Genomic DNA, 19,782 nt, shown 5'->3' on the forward strand with positions numbered 1-19,782 from the left:
TCTTTGTATTCTGAGGTTCAATCCAAAAGCTCACAGAGTTTTGACGGTCATTGTTCCTTGCGTTCCCTGCAGTTATGATAAGGATGGAGATGTGCACTACATGATCAAGTGGAGAGACCTGCCCTATGACCAGTGCACCTGGGAGGTAGATGACTTTGACGTCCCTGAGTATAACCACAGCAAACACTCCTACTGGGACCACAGGTCAGCTCAGATCTCACACTTTGTTTTAGCTCTCTCTGTCTCTCTCTCTGTCTCTCTCTCTCTTTCTTTCCCTCTGTGTCTCTCTCTCCCTCTCTCTGTCTCGCTCTCCCTCTCTCTCTGTCTCTCTCTTTCCCTCTGTGTCTCTGTCTCTCTCTCTCTTTGCCTCTGTCTCTCTCTCCCTCTGTGTCTCTCTGTCTCGCGCTCTCTCTCTCTTTTTCCCTCTGTGTCTCTCTATCCCTCTCTGTGTCTCTCTGTCTCGCTCTCCCTCTCTGTGTCTCTCTCACACACACAAGCATATTTGTTTCACATGATTTCACATCCTGAGTTGACTATTTGTTAATGTCTACTGGGATTTGACAGGGAGCAGATGATTGGTGATGACCAGCGCCCCTTAGTGGTGAGAAAGGGAAAGAAGGGTAAAGAGGAGGAGGAGAAGAGGAGGGAGAGAGAAATCCCCCCTGATGCCCCAATTATAGATGTGAGTGGCCATCATTACTAGGGACTAAAACATACAGTCCAATTGGCTTAACAATCAACTGATATACCTCTGGTTGTTCTCTCTCTGTCACTAGCCTACCATCAAGTTTGAACATCAACCCTGGTACATCAATGCCACTGGGGGCACCCTGCATCCATACCAGCTGGAGGGTCTGAACTGGTTACGGTTCTCCTGGGCACAGGGCACAGACACTATCCTGGCAGACGAGATGGGCCTTGGCAAGACTGTCCAGACCATCGTGTTCCTCTACTCACTCTACAAGGAGGTGGGTGAGGAGGACAGGCTCATACAGAACAGGGGTCTATTTGTTTGGTATTAATGTTCTATGACGTTATTAAAGGACAAGTTTTCTCTTATACAACCAAATGTCTATTTTTGATGTAAATGGAATTTTATAGAAGGGTCCAGACACCTTTTTCTATAACATGCCATTTACATCAAAAATAGACATTTGGTTGTATAAGAGAAAACTTCTCCTTTGGGTAAATACAACACAATAGAATCAGTACTGATTAAAGTAATACAATTTATGTTGCATATATTGTCAAATAGTGTCTTTAGTCATGACTGAAACATGTCCCCCCCCTTCAGGGTCACTCCAAAGGGCCATACCTGGTCAGTGCTCCCCTGTCCACCATCATCAACTGGGAGAGGGAGTTTGAGATGTGGGCCCCAGACTTCTACGTGGTCACTTACACTGGGGACAAAGATAGCCGAGCGGTCATCAGGGAGAACGAGTTCACTTTTGAGGACAGTACAGTCAAGACAGGCCGCAAGGTCTTCCGTATGAAGGTATCCCCATGAACTACACTTACAATGTATTGAATCTCAGTGAACATCGACAAGCGTGTAATTTACATAGAAAGGAGAGTGGTTGTCATATCTAGAATCTCTGTTTTGGTCTTGACAGAAAGACAGTGCCATCAAGTTCCATGTGTTGCTGACATCATATGAGCTGATTACCATTGATCAGACCATTCTGGGCTCTATTAACTGGGCCTGTCTAGTGGTGGACGAGGCCCACAGACTGAAGAACAACCAGTCAAAGGTAACCCAACACCTCAAATTAAACCAATGCATTCTACAAATTGATGTAATTGGTCATTATTGTCTTTGTCACTGGTAAATTGTCTAATAGTCCGTTTCTTAAGATCTAAATTCTGATTTCTTTACAATGTATTATCAATATATTATCCATCTCCTCCCTTTCAACTTCATCAACCTCGTATATAATTATTACTCAACTCTATTTGTGGCTTGGTTGAGCCTCTAATGTCTCTGTCACTGTACCTCAGTTTTTCAGAATCCTCAACGGTTATAAGATCTACTATAAGCTGCTACTGACTGGTACTCCTCTGCAGAACAACCTGGAGGAGCTGTTTCACCTGCTCAACTTCCTCACCCCAGAGAGATTCAAGTAAGAGCTGTACTGTACCTCCCCCTAGGGCCCCTCCATTAGCCTGGCAGTCTGCTATGGGGCCTGCTACCTGCTGCTGTAGCAGAGCGCAAAGACCTACTGCTTAGGGAGATGCAATGGTGACCACAGGGTCCTCCTTACAGTACTGCCTGAAGCCAAGGCTTCCATTGCTCATTTTAACATTGACTGTACCGTCTTTACAAGGTATCTATAAACTGTTTTGCTGTGTCTGTGCTCTCTCTGTCTGCAGTAACCTGGAGGGCTTTCTGGAGGAGTTTGCAGACATCTCCAAGGAGGACCAGATCAAGAAGCTGCATGACCTGCTGGGCCCACACATGCTCAGGAGACTGAAGGCTGATGTCTTCAAGAACATGCCTTCCAAGACAGAGCTCATTGTACGAGTGGAGCTCAGCCCCATGCAGAAGTTAGTTAGTCCTCTTCTAGTACTTTTCTATTGGACCTCCCATTGTTGTATAAAACCTCTTCTGAGTTGTACCCCGAGGCTTAATCCCGCCTCTCACCTTTGACCTCTGACTAACAGGAAGTACTACAAGTTCATCCTGACACGGAACTTTGAGGCGCTCAACTCCAAGGGCGGGGGCAACCAGGTGTCCCTTCTCAACATCATGATGGACCTGAAGAAGTGTTGCAACCACCCCTACCTGTTCCCCGTGGCAGCCATGGTGAGGGAGGGAGGGAGGGAGGAGAGATAGGAGAGGGGGAGGGGAGAGGGCGTGATGCGGAGGAGAGAGGGCAAAGGGAAGCCATGTATTGTAGAAGTTTATAGGTTGCCAACATGCGGGTATTTGTGTTTATCAGTGAGAGTTGACTGTCTGTGTGTGAGGTGCTGCGCTTTCTCATTGGGTTATTTGCTCTTTGTGTAAATGCAGGAGGCGCCAGTGTTACCCAATGGCTCTTATGATGGGAACCAGCTGGTCAAGTCCTCAGGCAAACTCACCCTGCTCCAGAAGATGCTGAAGAAACTCAAAGATGAAGGACACAGAGTTCTCATTTTCTCCCAGATGACTAAGATGCTGGATCTGCTTGAGGACTTTCTGGAATACGAGGGCTACAAATATGAACGCATCGATGGAGGCATCACAGGGGGGCTACGACAGGAGGCTATCGACCGCTTCAATGGTGAGTTACGCAGCTGTTCTGTCTTTGTCCAGCAGGGAGCAGCACAGACAGCACTTATACTCACACACTTGCGTACACACTCCATGACTGTGTGACTTAATTTCTACTGCAGCACCGGGTGCACAGCAGTTCTGCTTCCTGCTCTCCACCCGAGCTGGAGGCCTGGGCATCAACCTGGCCACGGCAGACACCGTCATCATCTACGACTCAGACTGGAACCCTCACAACGATATCCAGGTACTGTGGGACATGGTACACACTAAGACAGGCTACATAATAAACTGTTGTCTGTATGCATTAGAACCCTCACAGTGTTGTGAATAGTCTCTTTCCATTTCTCTTCCTCCTTGACTCCCTGTTCTGTTTCTTTGTTTCTGTATCTCTCTGCCCCTCTCTCTCACTCTCTCTCTCCCTCCCTCCATCTCTCTGCTGCAGGCATTCAGCAGGGCCCACCGTATAGGTCAGAACAAGAAAGTGATGATCTATCGCTTCGTGACACGGGCCAGCGTGGAGGAGCGCATCACCCAGGTGGCCAAGAGGAAGATGATGTTGACCCACCTTGTGGTGAGACCCGGCCTGGGCTCCAAGACCGGCTCCATGTCCAAACAGGAGCTGGACGACATCCTCAAATTTGGCACTGAGGAGCTCTTCAAGGATGAGATGGAGGCGGCAGCTCGGGCCATGGGTTCCCACCAGAAACTGTGTAAGACTAATGATGCGCGTACTGACTACAATGTGTCACAATTACAATTAATTTCTGTATGAAAAAGTCAAACCTGTTTTGCCAGGAACATATCGACGTTTTTAACTGATTTGAACAAGATGTAAATCTGTGTTCCTCTGATACAGTATGTTGTGAATCTTGTGTTTATTCCAGGGGACATAAAGGATGGAGATGAGGGTAGTGTCATTCACTATGATGACAATGCCATCTCCAAGCTGCTGGACCGTAGCCAGAATGCTACGGAGGACACTGAGATCCAGAACATGAACGAATACCTCAGCTCCTTCAAGGTGGCCCAGTATGTTGTCAAAGACGAGGACGCGGAGGTAAAGGACACACACACTCAGACACACTCAGTCAGCATCGGAGGTGTCTATGTCTAGGAGTGGCTCTGTTATGTATTCTCACATTGTCTATGTGTATTCAGTCGTCTCTCTTCATTGTATTCTCACTTTATTCTGTAGTAGCTAAGCTAACCACTATGTTTACCCAGTAGTATCCTTGTTTCCTTGTTCAGTATTCTCACTGTGTGTGTGTTCCTGTGTGTGTCTGTGCGTGTGTTCAGGAGGAGCCCCAGCGGGAGATCATTAAGCAGGAGGAGAATGTGGATCCAGACTACTGGGAGAAGCTGCTGAGGCACCACTATGAGCAGCAGCAGGAGGACCTGGCCCGCAACCTGGGAAAAGGCAAACGCATCCGCAAGCAGGTCAACTACAACGACACGTCTCAGGAGGACCAAGGTTTGCCCCATACTGTACTGTACACTCTGGCCTGCATTTCTCTTCTGCTTTAACAGGAACTATATGCTTCTTCCCCCTCCTAGGGAAAAGTTTAGTGAACTAAGCATCCCTCTAGATATACCTCTGGTAACACGAGTGGCACACTATACCTCTCTTTGGTTGTGTGTCTATAACTATAGCAGCTTGCTTGAAAATAGTGACACATTTAGAAGCTGTATTGCTTTATATTGCTTTAGCTTTACAGTATGTAAGTTGTGTTGCGGTGCTCTATAACACTATCCCCCATAGTTCAACAATAGGTATTTGAGACTGAAGGGGAACCGTTTTAAAACCCATCTAAAGCAAAAGCACACTCAGAGACGAAGTGTTGATGAAGTGCACAGTCCACCAGTGTAGTGGCTGGGAGGACCGAGCAGACAGAGGCTCTGCTGCTAGTCAGTAGAGGGTGCCTGCCCCCTAGTGGAGTAGTGTGCATGCCCACTGTAGTGGTCTGCAGTGCCAGCCCCCCCCTCCCCCTAGTGGGCCCCTGCAGAAGTGAATGCACTGTGCTGTTTCTCTCTGATCTGATCTGTGGCTCAGAGTGGCAGGATGATCTTTCAGACAATCATTCCGAGTACTCCGTGGGGTCCGAGGACGAGGACGAAGATTTCGAGGAGAGGCCGGAAGGTGGGTGTCAATGAGACCTGCGTAATCACTACGTTATAGATAACTCGCTCAGTGCCAGCTCTGCTCTGTGTAGATGGGCCTGGAACCTATCATTGGTAAGATGTTGCTGAGGCACCTGGCTGATGGTGGGGGTGTTTCTCTGTAGGTGGGCGCAGGCACTCTCGCAGACAGCTGAAGAGTGACAGGGACAAACCTCTGCCACCCCTGCTGGCACGTGTAGGGGGCAACATCGAGGTAAGGAAGGAAGCACTCTGGTTTTAATTTAGTAGACAACATGTGTGTGCGTGTTGATTTGACTAGTGGGTTTAATGCCCTGTGGCAGGTGCTGGGGTTCAACACCCGTCAGCGGAAGGCCTTCCTCAACGCTATCATGCGCTGGGGCATGCCTCCTCAGGACGCCTTCAACTCTCACTGGCTGGTCAGAGACCTGAGAGGGAAGAGTGAGAAAGAGTTCAGGTATTTAAAGCTCATCTTGTATTCAGGAGTATTTTAACTGGGATTCAACGGCATCTCAACAGTCTCTACTGTTCATCATTACGTCCCATTCAAATGCATACCTGTCTGTGTATGATGTCTCCCTGTCTCTCTAGGGCCTATGTGTCCCTGTTCATGAGACATCTTTGTGAGCCGGGGGCAGACGGGGCGGAGACCTTTGCAGACGGTGTCCCACGAGAGGGGCTGTCCCGCCAACATGTCCTCACCAGGATCGGGGTTATGTCTCTGGTCAGGAAAAAGGTACACATCAACCAATCATTAAAATTAACCAACCAATCACATAAGTTAAACCCAGCAGAAAACAACTAGTTCCCCTCCTAACTGGGATGAGAAATGTCTTGTAGCCTATGTTTAGATTTAGTAAGGTTGGTTCCCAGCCTTTAGCATCTGGTTTTAGATAGCATGTCTTCAATACAAAGTCTAGAATGGTGGAGAAACCCAGTGTCTTCTCATAGATTGCTAACTCACTGTTGTGTCTGTATCCAGGTCCAGGAGTTTGAGCATGTCAATGGAAAGTACAGCACTCCAGACCTGATCCCACTTGGACTAGAGTTGAAGAAACTGACTGAGAGTCTGTCCTCTGACCCCAACACCCCTGTCCCTGCCAGCCCTGCAGCCACACCCCAGCCTCCAGGCACTCCTGTCCCACCAGGTCAGAGTCACATTTGTTTTTTGTTTTTTTGCCAGGTTAGTCTCATTGAGATAAAAAATATATATATATATTTTCCAAGAGAGACCTGGCCAAAATAGCAGCACACAGTTTCAGACATAATTACAACATAAAACACAAAGCACCACAGTTTAAAAACATACATTTACACATTGAGCAGGCAAGAAATATTTGGGAAGGTGTGGTGCGTCTAAGGGTCAAAACATTGACAGCCCCTCACTTTATTGTCCACCAGAGATTTGAGCCTAGCTTTGAACTAATTCAAGAAGACCAGCTCCTGCAGTTTCATGTCCATTTGTAGCTTCTTCCAAGTGGTGGCACGAGCTACACATCCTTACCTTGTCCAGTGTGGAGTGTGTGTGTTTGTTTGGGTGTGTGTCTGTTTCACTTATGTTAGTTCATTAGATTCATTAAACAGGAAAGGAGAGACAATGTTGGTGATTGATTTGCTGTTTTTACAGAGAAGATGGACTCAATCTCAGGGCCTACTGAAGACAAGGAGACCACAGAACTAGAGTACAAGAAGCTACCAGAACTGGAGGTCAGAGTTCACTCCTCTTCTTCTGAAATGTTCCTTAATTGCCTTGTCTCTTATCCTTCTTATCCCTCTATCTTTTACTGTCTTCATACTGTTCTTTTCCCCTACATCTAATTGAATCGTTCTTATAATTCAAAACATATGCCACCTTCTAACTATCACCTTATAATGTAAACTGACTCTCTCTCTCTCTCTCTCTCTCTCCCCCCATCTGTCTCTCCCTCTCCATCTGTGATGGTTGTCTCTCCAGACTAATCTAAGTACAGAGTCATCTTCCCAGGTAGAGAAGACAGACAAGGCTGCTGACAGTGATGAGACAGTGAAGGGCAGCACAGAGGACAAACCAGTCTCCTCAGAGGAGAGTAATGAAAGGACAGACACACCCTCCACACTTCCAGAGCCATCCACCAATCCTAAAGAGCCTCCATCCAAACAGACAGAGCTGTCGTCCAATCAAAGCTCACCAAAAGGTGAGTGGTGCATTACATGGTTATTATGATCCAATGAGATGTAAATGGTTAATGTATTGGCTTTGGTTTGTCCCACCTCAAAAAAGTCAGTTGTGACATTTCTCTGTTTTGATTTGGCCATGTCTCTGTCTATGACCCCCTAGCGGAGCCTTGTAGAGAGACAGAGAAGTCTTTAGATAAAGGAGACAGTGATCCTGCCCCAGCCAAACCTGAGGAGAAGGAACTGAAGCCAGGTAAATGCAGAACAAGAAAAACCTGAAAACCTTCTCACTCTTTGAGTAGCAAGAGTGAAAGACACATTACTGTATATTAGTGAGGTAACACTTTTTCCTGAGGGTGGAACTCAAAAATGGAATCTAGTCAATCCATTTACTTAGTTTTTTCAGACGAGCCCAAGAGCGAGGACATGCCAGTGCCCGAGGGCCGGCTGAATGGTGAGAAAGAAGCACAGGAGGAGACGGAGGACATCAGGAGGGAGGTGGAGAAGAACGGCTTCAAAATGAGGTTCATGTTCAACATTGCCGACGGAGGTTTCACAGGTGAGGGATGAGCAGGAGATACAGGTAGTATAATAATATAATATATGCCATTTAGCAGACACTTGTATCCAAAGCACTTATTCGTGCATATATTGTTTGCATGGGTGGCCCCAGCAGGAATCAAACCTACAATCCTGGTGTTACAAGCGCCATGCTCTACCAATTGAGCCATACAGGACAGCTGAGGTATAGGAAGGAACACTACATGTTTGGTCAGGTCTATTGTTTGTTAATCTCTGTCAGAGCTACACACCCTGTGGCAGAACGAGGAGCGGGCCGCTGTGTCATCTGGGAAGATGTATGACATCTGGCACCGTCGCCACGACTACTGGCTGCTGGCTGGCATCGTAACGTATCCTTCCTCTGCATCTTACAGAGCTGTTCAGAATTCACAGTGCACAGTAATTCACTTGTCTGGTCTCAGAGGAGCTGAAGTCTTAAAGCTATTTGTGATGTGAAGTTATTTTATAATGTTTGTTTTCACTGACGGGGGAACCTCAGACATGGCTATGCCCGCTGGCAGGACATTCAGAACGACCCACGTTATGCCATCCTCAATGAGCCCTTCAAGACTGAGATGCACAAGGGGAACTACCTGGAGATGAAGAACAAGTTCCTGGCTCGCCGCTTTAAGGTGAGACGCTTTTTGCTGTCATACAAACACATTTGTGAACATCCTGAATCTGAATAGTGGGCAAAACAACAGCAGGCAACATTCTCTCTCTCTCTCTCTCTCTCTCTCTCTCTCTCTCTCTCTCTCTCTCTCTCTCTCTCTCTCTCTCAGTGCATGCTGGGAGCATTTTGTAGTTGAGAGGCTGTGTGGAGGGCTCTGTCCATACTTATTTTCTTGATTCTTTCCTTGGTCTTTTCTTTCAATTTTTTTTCTTCTATGGTGGAGGATTAAAGCACTGTTAGTTTAGTGGTACCCACATTTATTTATTTTTTTCAAAGTTAGGGAGGAAGAGGACAGCGTTTTAGTTTCCTGGGGTTTGAACGGTGTGGTGTGCGCGATGGCTTCGCAGCCTAGCGCGGTGGAGACGCTGTCATTACGGCATGGATTCAGGTGTGTTCCTGAAAATGGAGTTAAGGTGGAGGAGGTTCTGCTCGCGGTCAGCGAACAGGTAGGAGCTGAATTTATACATTCTGCATCCAGAATGAACAAAGCTGTGGTTGTGTTCATGAAAAGAGTACATTTGGTGTGTAGGTTGATTGCTAGTGGAATATTTGTAAGGGATGTGTTGGTGCCGATTTCTCCTCTTTTCGACTCCTTCGACTAGGGTGGTAGTTGCGAATCTGCCTCCATTTATTACAGATGATCAAATCCCGAAAGTGCTGAGTCGGTTTGGTAAGTTTACTAGTGGTTTTCGTGTACTGTCGGCAGGTTTTCAGGCAGATGCCGTTAAGCAATGTTGTTTCGTTCCAGAGGCAAGTGTTCATGTTTCTGAATAACAATTAGCAACAGGTAAATGTGCATTTTAAAGTGAGGCATGGGGAGGAGCTCTATGCGGGGTTTGCCAGCACAGATAGTCTACGGTGTTTTGAGTGTGAGGATTTGGGGCATAAGAGCTTTGCGTGCCCACATAAAGACCGTAGACAAGGTGAGGGTACAAGCCCCAGTGGGGGAAATCGAGGTCAACGTGCAGGGGGCCATGGAATCGCAGTGGCTGGGCCTAGTCATGCTATAGATGGTGGTGTAGATGAGGCTGGGCCTAGTCATGACATGGATGGTGGTGGGGTCTAGTCATGACATGGATGGTGGTGTAGATGAGGATGGGTCTAGTCAGGTTATGCTAGTGGATGAGGAGAGTATAGTGGGGAAGGGTAAGCGACTGGGGGTTGTGGAGGACGGTGTCAAGTGGAAAAGGAAAAAGGGGGGAGAAGAAAGGAGGTGGGAGGGGAGAGGCTGGTGTGGTCAAAGGCACTAAGGAACCTTTGCCTGCTGCTGGGGGGAGGCCCCAGCTAGAGAGAAAGGGCAGGTGGTCAGGATGGGAGATGGAGATGAGGAGGAGGAAGGTGAGTCTGAGGAAGAGGACGATGAGGATGCTTTCTTTTCAGACTCCTCAATGGGTCCAGAGCTGAGAGGCAAAGGGTCAAAGTACACGGTGAGGGAACTGTCAAGGTTCCTGAATGAGACTAAAGGGAAAAAGGTTCATCTTGAAGCTTTTTTTTTTGCGATCCGGGAAAGTTTGTAAGATCAGTACAACACGCTATGAAAAATGAGGGGCATGGTGTCCTCTCACCCGGAAACGTTTTAGGTTGAGGAAGTGGGTCACAACCGTGCGTAAGGGTCTACCTTCAGACACTGTTTAGATTAATCATTTTTTTATGGCACTGGGTCTATTTGAGCTTTGCTATTGGTCTTATTCTTTGCTGGCTTTTCTCACACTTCTTATGGAGACTCTTCGGGTAGGCTCGCTTAATATAAAATGGTGCCAGAGATGCGGTAAAGAGAAGTCTGTTGGGGTGAATATGTAAAACAAAAAAAAGTACAGGTGATGTTTCTGCAGGAGATGCATAGTGATGTGGTGAATGAAGTCGATTGGGGGCTCTGGTGGAAAGGGGCAAGTATGCTGAGCCATGGAACAAATGTTATTGCAGGGGTGGCAGTCCTTTTTGCACCGGGTCTGGCCATAAAAATTTGCTCCTCAAAGGAGGTGTGTAGGAGTAGACTGCTTGTAGTAAAATCAGAAATTAACAGCAAGGGTTTTGTCCTTATAAATGTGTATGCGCCTAACACAGGGAGAGAGTGTCTTAGACAGGAACTCTCACAGGTAGCGCCTGAGGAGACGCTGGTGGTTGGCAGGGACTGGAACTGTACGATGGATTATACAAAAGACTGAAATGGGGAGGAGCCTCATTCAGGCTCAGTGGGGGTGTTAATGGACATCATTAAGCAGTTTGACCTAGTGGATGTTTGGAGAACTGGACTTCCCAGCACAAGATAGTATACATGGGTGAAGGTCTTTGGGCTGGGGTGAGTGCAGCCCGACTCAATCGGTTTTACATGTCCAGGAATCAAAGCAATAGTCTGTTGGGCGCTACCATTATCCCGGTGGGTTTTTCAGATCACCACATAACCATGGCTCGACTGTCTATTTCACCAGGGCATCGGCAGGGATCCTATTGGGAGTTTAATGTCAAGTTCTTACAAGATGCCACTTTTCCTCAGGCTTCCAGACTTTTTGGGAAAGATGGGGGCATCGAAGAGAGGAGTATCAGTCTCTGAGTCAATGGTGGGATATTGGAAAAGTCCAAATTCGGCTATTCTGTCAACAGTATACAGCTCTCTCATCCTCAGAGGCTAGGGGGAACTTGAGCATAGTATCAGTGAAGTGGAGGTAGAGCTGGCGGGGCAAGGCAATGTAGGCCTTCAGGCTAATTTAGCTGAATTACGTAGGGACCTGGGCAGTTTACATTGGGACCTTAGTATAAAAGAGTTTTATACTGAGTTGTTTATGACAGAACTGTGTGATCCTATGTGTGCTGAGGTTTTGTTTGCAGAACTCCCTAAGCTCTCTCTGGCACAGAGGGATGAAATGGACATTCCCATGAACTGGCAGAGGCCGTAACCCAAATGTCCCCCGGCCGTGCACTGGACTGGACTTCTTTTGCGTGTTGCATGAGTGCATCGGGGTAGGAGAGTTGCCAATGAGCTGCCGTCGGGCTGTTCTGACTCTCTATCCCAAAAAAGGGGACTTGTGTGAACTTGGGCGGCAGGTAGCCTAGTGGTTAGAGCGTTGGGCCAGTAACCGAAGGGTTGCTAGATCGAATCCCAGAGCTGACAAGGTAAAAATCTGTCGTTCTGCCCCTGAACAAGGCAGTTAAACCACTGTTCCTAGGCCGTCATTGTAAATAAGAATTTGTTCTTAACTGACTTGCCTAGTTAAATAAAAATTGCAATTTCTTTTTAAAAAAAGAACTGGAGGCCTGTGGCATTGAAGGGTATGTGGTAAAATATTTGCTAAGGTCCTCATTTACAGACTGAAGTCCCATTTGGACTCTATAGTACACAAGGATTAAACTTTAAATATTGTGTACCGGGACGCTCATTCACAGAGATCTTGTTCTTAATCAGGGACATGTTGGAGTTGTCGAGAGTTTCTAATGTGAACTTTGGACTGGTCTCATTAGACCAAGAGAAGGCATTTGATAGAGTGGACCATGAGTATCTGTTTAATGTGATGTCTGGGTTTGGGTTTGGGGAAAGGTTTTTGGCTTGTGTGAAGATGTGTATCCTGGGGCGTCATGTATGGTCATGGTGGGAGGGGGGCTCAGTAGGACCAGTCGGTGAGGCGGGGCATTAGACAAGGATGCCTTCTATCGGGGCAGTTATATATACTAGCCATTGAGACTTTTTTGGGCCTCCTATTCAAGAGACTGCAGGGAGTTTGCTGGACAGGCATGGTGTGTTGACAGGCATAGCATTGTCGGCATGGAGGGATAAGCCCCCCCCCCCCCCCCCCTCTACTTCCAAGGGGTTCGAAGTGGGGTTGTGAAGGGCTTAACATTTTGGGGGTGTACCTGCGCTCGGAGATGTGGGTCAGGAAGAACTGGGAGGGGCTGTCACAGGCTGTGGTATTAAGACTGGCCAGGTAGAGGTGGCTCCTGTCCCAAGTGTCATATAGAGGGAGGGTGCTGATAATCAACAACCTGGTGGCATCTTCCCTGTGGCGTAAACTGGCTGTTCTCAACCCTGTCGCCGGTCTGCTTGCAGACCTGCAACGCAAGCTGGTGGATTTTTTCTGGTCGGGCCATCACTGGCTGAGAACGGCAGTGTTGTATATGTCCGTACACGAAGGAGGACAGGGCCTGGTGGAACTGGAGAGCAGGGTGGCTGCATTCCGATTGAAGGCGCTGCAGTGACTGCTGTACCATACTGATGTTGGCTGGAGGGAACCAGCATGCGCGCAGCTGAAGAGAGTTGGCGGATTAGGGTTGGACCGGCAGTTGTTCCTCATGAGGCTGGAGAGGCTGAGTACAGCAGGTCTCTCTGATTTTTACTAAGGCCCACACAAGAAGGGGGTGTGGAGCCTGGGCTGTGGGTGTGGGAGGAGCCTATCTTCAACAACCCAGTCATCCTTTTGAGATCGGTTCAGTCGGCCACCCTGCAGAGGCAACTGATGGCAGCGGGTTTACTAAGGCTGGGTGACCTGAGACTGCTGGGGGAGGAGGGGTGGAAAACCCTGGAAGTCCTGGCACAACAAACAGGACTGACATCTCTTAGGCTGCTGGAGAGATTCCGGGGGGAGGTCCAGGAGGCACTGTCTGAGCCGGTGAGCGGCGAAACGGAGAGGGGCTACCAATATTTCCGCCACTGCAGGTGACGGCAGAGCCTGGGGACTGGCAAGGGTGTCTGGAGGACTTTTTAGATTTTAACACGCCGAGCCTGTCAGAGTTTGGGGGAGTGGGAGGTAAAGCCTTCTACAACCTCTGCATTAAGGTGAGGAACATTAGGAGCCTAACAGGAGTGAAGGCACATCAGTGTCAGGGGGTATATGGGGCGGAGAGAATGGTGGGTCTTAGATGGAGGGGGCTCTACAAACTTCCAGTACCAAAGAGGTCAGGGGACCTCCAGTGGAGGGTTCTTCATGGAGCCCTGGCCACTAACAGCTGGTTGGCATGGGTCTGCAGTACAGGGGATATTCATTTTTTAAAGGGGGGAGGGATGGTGAGGTTTTAATAAAATTAAATGAGGATTTATTATTAAAGAAAGACAATGTCAAAAGTCTCTCTCTCTTTTAGCTGTTGGAGCAGGCTCTGGTGATAGAGGAGCAGTTAAGAAGGGCAGCGTACCTGAATATGACCCAGGACCCCAACCACCCGGCTATGGCCCTGAATACCCGCTTTGCTGAGGTGGAGTGTCTGGCTGAGTCCCACCAGCACCTGTCCAAGGAGTCTCTGGCTGGGAACAAGCCAGCCAACGCTGTGCTGCACAAAGGTCTGTCATCTCCCAGTGTGTACACAGCAGCAGGACTAAAACACTGTCTACAAACTCAAGATCTGGGTGAATAAAAATTAACTATTGCATCAACTGTAGATAACATTGGATACATTAGTGCATTCTTGTCATTGACGGTGTCTGTGTGTTCCAGTACTGAACCAGCTGGAGGAGCTGCTGAGTGATATGAAGGCAGATGTGACGCGGCTTCCCAACATGTTGTCCCGGATCCCCCCGGTGTCTGCCCGTCTGCAGATGTCTGAGAGGAGCATCCTCAGCCGCCTCACCAGCCGTGGCAACGAACCTCCGCCCCAACAGGTACTGTACAGGCATTGGCTCAGTTATGGTGATAGGTGGGTTAGGATTCGTACAATTAGGTTTAGTTTGGTTGGAGCAAGGTTAGGTTCAGGGTACTGTAGGTTTGGCTTGGTTTAGTTGGAGTGGTTTGGTAAGTCATTTTGGTTGATATCGTCATTGACAAGATGTGTAAATTGTGTTCTGTACTCTACCTCCAGCCGTTCGGCCAGGGCTCATTTGCCTGTTCCCAGATGTACAGCACTGGTTTTGGGGGCAGCTTCCGGGGGCCTGCGGGAGGAGCCATGGTCAACTACAGCCAGATGCCGCTGGGACCCTACGTCAGTGGTAAGAGGCCTGTCTCTGCACGACTGTAGGTCTAACTGTAAGATGAGATGTTCCTTATCTGAACAGCCGAGGACAGAAACTGCAAGATAACTGAAAAAGATGGAGCACTGTAAGATGAAATACTGCTCTGTGTCCCTTTCTAATAATATGTTAGGGAATGAAAAGCTTAAAATGTTTTATGTGGGTCATTTATTTTTCTGAGCACCCTTTCTTTGATATCCCTGTTTGATATCCCTTCACCCCCACCCCCCTCCCCCCAAATGATTCCCCCCGGGGCCCCCTCTTCTAGTGTCCAACGGCCCCCCACCCCCGTCCAGCCACCTGGACAAGAAGTCCTGCGACCCGCTGAGGGACGTCACCACCCCTGACCTCAAGTCAGGCAAGCCCAGTGATGTCATCTGTATTGAAGATTAGATCAGCTACCCCAAAATTGATCTGGAGTCAGCCAAGCCCAGGGATGTCAACTATTATATAAATGATTACAGAATCTTCGCCCCCCCCCCCCTTCCTCATCCTCCCCTCCTGCAAGAAGTTTTCTGTCTATCGATCAGAGGATAAACCTAGGAATAATACACAGATGTATTTATCTATCGTATCAATTGCACTTCTATCTTTCGAGGATTCTTCAACATACTTCATGCAGTAGCTATTTGCTTTTATGACTTAGGTTGGTGAGTCAAGCAGAGGAACTGTCTATTAGGATGTGAGAGTCAAACGACCTCAGACGCCCAGCTTCTGCTAACTGACACGTGGAAGGGAAGTGATCTTATAGAATGACTGGAACCGCCCTGTCTGAAGGGGAAAGTATTGGCTACAGGAAGAGCTGCAAAAAGTGAAAGTACACATGGTGCATGAGCTGGTGGAGGTGCCAGTGCTCTGGAGCTGCTGTAATGAGAATCATCTGTGTCTATTCATTGACTTTAGGCCTGGCTCTGCTCCTTCATTCTGGGTCTTTTCCTTCTGCGTTCATCTTTTGCCTATTCTTTGTGCATCGGGACAGACCTCTGCTGGAGCAGTGTGCTTTAGCTACGTACACATAGAAGGAAAATAGAACTATGAAGGCATAAGGCTCCCATCCTAGAATTATAGCGATCATAAGTGGGTGCTGATACGGCAGCCAATTCTGTCATTATGTTTACTACGTGTTTGTTTTTATAGTTTTATGGCAGAGCCTTGAGTTGGAACTTGTAAGAATAAGAGTGACTTTAAGGAAGTACAGCTACACTATGCCTCAACCCCTAAAGACTGCCATCTCCCGCCTCTGGAGAAAGTGATCCTAGTTACAGAGCTGCATTAGCTATTAATATACTAGGGGTTCTCCCTTGTAATGTACATAGTTCAAGAGACTGCTGTTTATTTTGCCTTGCATAATCATTGTGAATTTGACGCATACATGCATAAAACTGTAACAGGCTGGATTAGTGCAAAAAGTGAAGATCACAGAAGTTACTAGCCTATTTCTGCAAATGATATGGTACATGTATTTCTTTAATATTTGAATGTGATTATTGGCCAAACTCCAGGGCCATGAATAGTGTGTGCTATAAACAGAATCTCCTCCTGTCTGTCATATGGTTGGGATGTCAAGCTAATTGTGTGCTGGACATGGTGCTGGATGGGAGTAATTCTGTTGCCTTTAACACATACAGTTATTGTGTTATAGTTCCCCAAAGCGCCTCCTTCCCTCCCTCTTCCATTGTGAGAAATTAAAAACTAAAAAGTGCTTATGACACTACGTCACCTTTTGGCCTAGGTTTCATGTTTTCCATGATATGTGCGTTATTGTGTGTGCTTCTTTTTAAGGTAAAGTGTTATTTCAGAATGTACTGCTTTAGTGCCACTTAAGGAGGTCTGCTCACTCCATGGCCCTGATGGCTAATGTCCCAGATTGTATGCTTGATAATCTTATAAATGGGTGGAATTATTTCCATTCAGAACTGAGGGCAGTGGTTGAATAAGATAGCTAATTCAATCATCAATAGATTATAATCTTCATAGAGTTTTTGATAGCCATCAAGGACCAAGGTTGGATAGCCATACAGTAAAAGTATCAAAAGCTGTTTTTGTTTTCTTGTTTTTTGATGTTTTGTTTTATATGGGTTCCTTGGAAGGGAACTGTTTATTGCATTACGTGTTGTGAGGACTAAACCGTATCAGAGCGACAGCATGGATTCACTTGACAATACTTTTTATTCCATCTGTCTGCTAATGTGATTGTCCAAAGTGAAACTACCTTTTTATATGTTCAATGAGACTTCATTTGTTGAGATTTTTCATGAATGTGTGTATTACATTTACTCATTGAAAACCTTAAAGGCCCCAGTGCAGTCAAAAACGTGATTTTCCTGTGTTTTATATATATTTCCACACTATGAGGTTGGAATAATACTGTGAAAATGATGATAATGCCCTTTTAGTGTAAGAGCTGTTTGAAAAGACTGCCTGAAATTTCAACCTATTTTGGTGGGATGGAGTTTTGTCTTGCCTGGTGACATCACCAGGCAGTTAATTAGTTAACAGACCAATTAGAAAGAGAGTTCCAAACCTCTCAATAACAGCTAGTTTTCAGTTTGCCCTCCCCACTCAGACCACTCCCAGACAGTCCTGGCAAAATTCTTGCTTGAGATATTGCTCTTTGCTAAAAAGCTATTTTTGTTTCATTTTTATCATTTTAATCGAAAACAATCACAGTAAGGTACTTAATTGTTACCCGGAAAGGATTATATATTGACATAAGAACGTCTGCATTGGACCTTTAAATGCGATGTTTGCTCTTATTTTTCTCTCAAAGACTAGAGGCATTACACTACCGTTCAAAAGTTTGGGGTCACTTGGAAATGTCCTTGTTTTTGAAAGAAAAGCACATTTTTTGTCCATTAAAATAACATCAAATTGATCAGAAATACAGTGTAGACATTGTTAATGTTGTAAATGACTATTGTAGCTGGAAGCTGCATATTTTTTATGGAATATCTACATATCTACATGTGTTGCATTGAGACTGGTGTTTTGCTGGTACTATTTAATGAAGCTGCCAGTTGAGGACTTGTGAGGCATCTGTTTCTCAAACTAGACACTCTAATGTACTTGTCCTCTTGCTCAGTTGTGCACTGGGGCCTCCCACTCCTCTTTCTTTTCTGGTTAGAGCCAGTTTGCACTGTTCTGTGAAGGGAGTAGTACACAGTGTTGTACAAGATCTTCAGTTTCTTGGCAATTTCTCGCATGGAATAGCCTTAATTTCTCAGAACAAGAATAGACTGACGAGTTTCAGAAGAAAGGTCTTTGTTTCTAGCCATTTTGAGCCTGTAATCGAACCCACAAATGCTGATACTCAACTAGTCTAAAGAAGGCCAGTTTTATTGCTTCTTTAATCAGGACAACAGTTTTCAGCTGTGCTAACATAATTGAAAAATGGGTTTCTAATGATCTATTAGCCTTTTAAAATGATAAACTTGGATTAGCTAACACAACATGCCATTGGAACATAGGAGTGATGGTTGCTAATAATGGGTCTTTGTATGCCTATGTAGATATTCCATTAAAAATCAGTCGTTTCCAGCTACAATAGTCATTTACAACATTAACAATGTCTACACTGTATTTCTGATCAATTTGATGTTATTTTAATGGACCAAAAATTTGCTTTTCTTTCAAAAACAAGGACATTTCTAGGTGACCCCAAACTTTCGAACGGTAGTATACATATTTGTATTGTTTTTAATGACACGGCTATAGCCCTCATGTGGAGGTCTTGAGAAAGGAATTGTGAATGGACTGTCCTGAACTGAAGAGATGACTGTATACATGGTGTGATTGTAGCTCTGCTCTATAGGCTTTTTATATGAATGTTCTGAGGTGCTCTGTTGGCTGAATAGTGTTACTGCACAGTGTCTGCCTGTGTCTGACTGTCTTCTCAGACAAAGCACTTTACCTGAAGTTTTACTGAGTGCAGTATCGGCCTTGACTGACCTCATTCAATTACAAACACAACAATATATATTGGCCAGTTGAGATAGGAATTCCTAACAAATAGGGCACATGTCAGTTCTTAGGCTACTATTTTGCCCCCAATTTAGTGCGTGTTTATCAGTGCTGTTCTGTCCATGGAGTGTATAGTCCCAGTGTTTCTGTTCAGCCTGTTACTCCATTTGTAAGTCATATGAGGGTCACTGTGTGGACTAGCTATAGTGTAGGTTTGGACAAGACCCACACACCTTGTCATTGATTGAAATAGTGTTACTGGATAGCAGCATATAACAACGCTATGTAAATACTAAGATTTACAGTGCTTTGTCTCTCTCATACTCTTATCGATCATGTACCTAACTACACAGTATGCATGAGAGAAACTGAATGTTGCAGGGTAGTTGCCATAGAACTGCAATGTGCGCACCGGATGTGTTCAATCAAATCCACATGTCTGTTTCCTTACGGAGTGCTGAAGTGACTATGAAATGCAATCAAACTGAAGTCAGTATGAATGTAATGTGTTTGTAAGAAGGCCTCAGTCTAATACTATAAATATATTTACAGTGTATGTACATGCTTATACACAAGGCTTCAAAAGCTACCAAATGACCCTGGTAAAGGCACCTTTGTTGCAGTGAATGTACAGCATGTGAAATCTTTTGTATGAAGGTTCACTTTGGTAAAGTTCAGAGATGGTTGCTCTGCGTAGCTAGCTTTGAGAGAGACATTGAATTCAAGCAGTGTTATAATGGTACAGATGTTTGTGCTAAATTGCAAATGAATGAAAAAAGTGAATTGTCATCTTTTACTTTGTACTCTGTGTATTTGTTCAATGTGTTTTAATAAATCCTCTCAACAACAATAGACATACCTCATTGCTTAAATGCACATCTGAGAAAATAAGCTAATTCTCAGTTTGAGTATGTGTGAGCTGTGAAGTTATATATTTTAAGGTGACTTTCTTTTGCTGAGAGTGAAGCCCACAGGGCAAAAGGAAGGTTGGCTGCCCAAAAAAAGACATGGAACAGCACAAATGAGGAGGAGATGAAGGCAGGAACCACCTGGAATGAAATCAACAAAACGTTCCAGAACAGAGTTTTCTGGAGATGCAGGTCTGAGGCCCTTTGCTCC

General features: G+C 46.0%; 1 protein-coding gene across 4 annotated transcripts in view; it reads left to right on the plus strand.

Moving 5' to 3' along the window:
- Window positions 1–19,513, plus strand: part of LOC106565902 (ATP-dependent chromatin remodeler CHD5) — a 50,629-nt gene extending 31,116 nt beyond the window's left edge. The window contains exons 12-39 of one of the 4 annotated variants that reach the window (XM_014133571.3): window positions 73–204; window positions 565–682; window positions 777–968; window positions 1,295–1,495; window positions 1,614–1,751; window positions 1,999–2,120; window positions 2,371–2,544; window positions 2,662–2,803; window positions 3,011–3,260; window positions 3,373–3,497; window positions 3,696–3,963; window positions 4,138–4,310; window positions 4,550–4,724; window positions 5,304–5,390; window positions 5,536–5,624; window positions 5,713–5,846; window positions 5,981–6,125; window positions 6,372–6,537; window positions 7,017–7,096; window positions 7,344–7,563; window positions 7,707–7,796; window positions 7,941–8,102; window positions 8,346–8,454; window positions 8,604–8,736; window positions 13,845–14,106; window positions 14,195–14,358; window positions 14,556–14,682; window positions 14,972–19,513. In XM_014133571.3, coding sequence (XP_013989046.1) covers window positions 73–204; window positions 565–682; window positions 777–968; window positions 1,295–1,495; window positions 1,614–1,751; window positions 1,999–2,120; window positions 2,371–2,544; window positions 2,662–2,803; window positions 3,011–3,260; window positions 3,373–3,497; window positions 3,696–3,963; window positions 4,138–4,310; window positions 4,550–4,724; window positions 5,304–5,390; window positions 5,536–5,624; window positions 5,713–5,846; window positions 5,981–6,125; window positions 6,372–6,537; window positions 7,017–7,096; window positions 7,344–7,563; window positions 7,707–7,796; window positions 7,941–8,102; window positions 8,346–8,454; window positions 8,604–8,736; window positions 13,845–14,106; window positions 14,195–14,358; window positions 14,556–14,682; window positions 14,972–15,096 — 4,303 coding nt within the window. In that variant the 3' untranslated portion in view covers window positions 15,097–19,513. The remainder of the gene's footprint in view (window positions 1–72; window positions 205–564; window positions 683–776; window positions 969–1,294; window positions 1,496–1,613; window positions 1,752–1,998; window positions 2,121–2,370; window positions 2,545–2,661; window positions 2,804–3,010; window positions 3,261–3,372; window positions 3,498–3,695; window positions 3,964–4,137; window positions 4,311–4,549; window positions 4,725–5,303; window positions 5,391–5,535; window positions 5,625–5,712; window positions 5,847–5,980; window positions 6,126–6,371; window positions 6,538–7,016; window positions 7,097–7,343; window positions 7,564–7,706; window positions 7,797–7,940; window positions 8,103–8,345; window positions 8,455–8,603; window positions 8,737–13,844; window positions 14,107–14,194; window positions 14,359–14,555; window positions 14,683–14,971) is intronic. The other 3 variants (XM_014133574.3, XM_014133572.3, XM_014133577.3) reach the window with 3 other exon arrangements.
- Window positions 19,514–19,782: the final 269 nt, after the last annotated feature.

The sequence above is a fragment of the Salmo salar genome, chromosome 12 (assembly GCF_965601325.2).
Source record: "Salmo salar chromosome 12, fSalSal1, whole genome shotgun sequence".
NCBI classification, from domain to species: domain Eukaryota; kingdom Metazoa; phylum Chordata; class Actinopteri; order Salmoniformes; family Salmonidae; genus Salmo; species Salmo salar.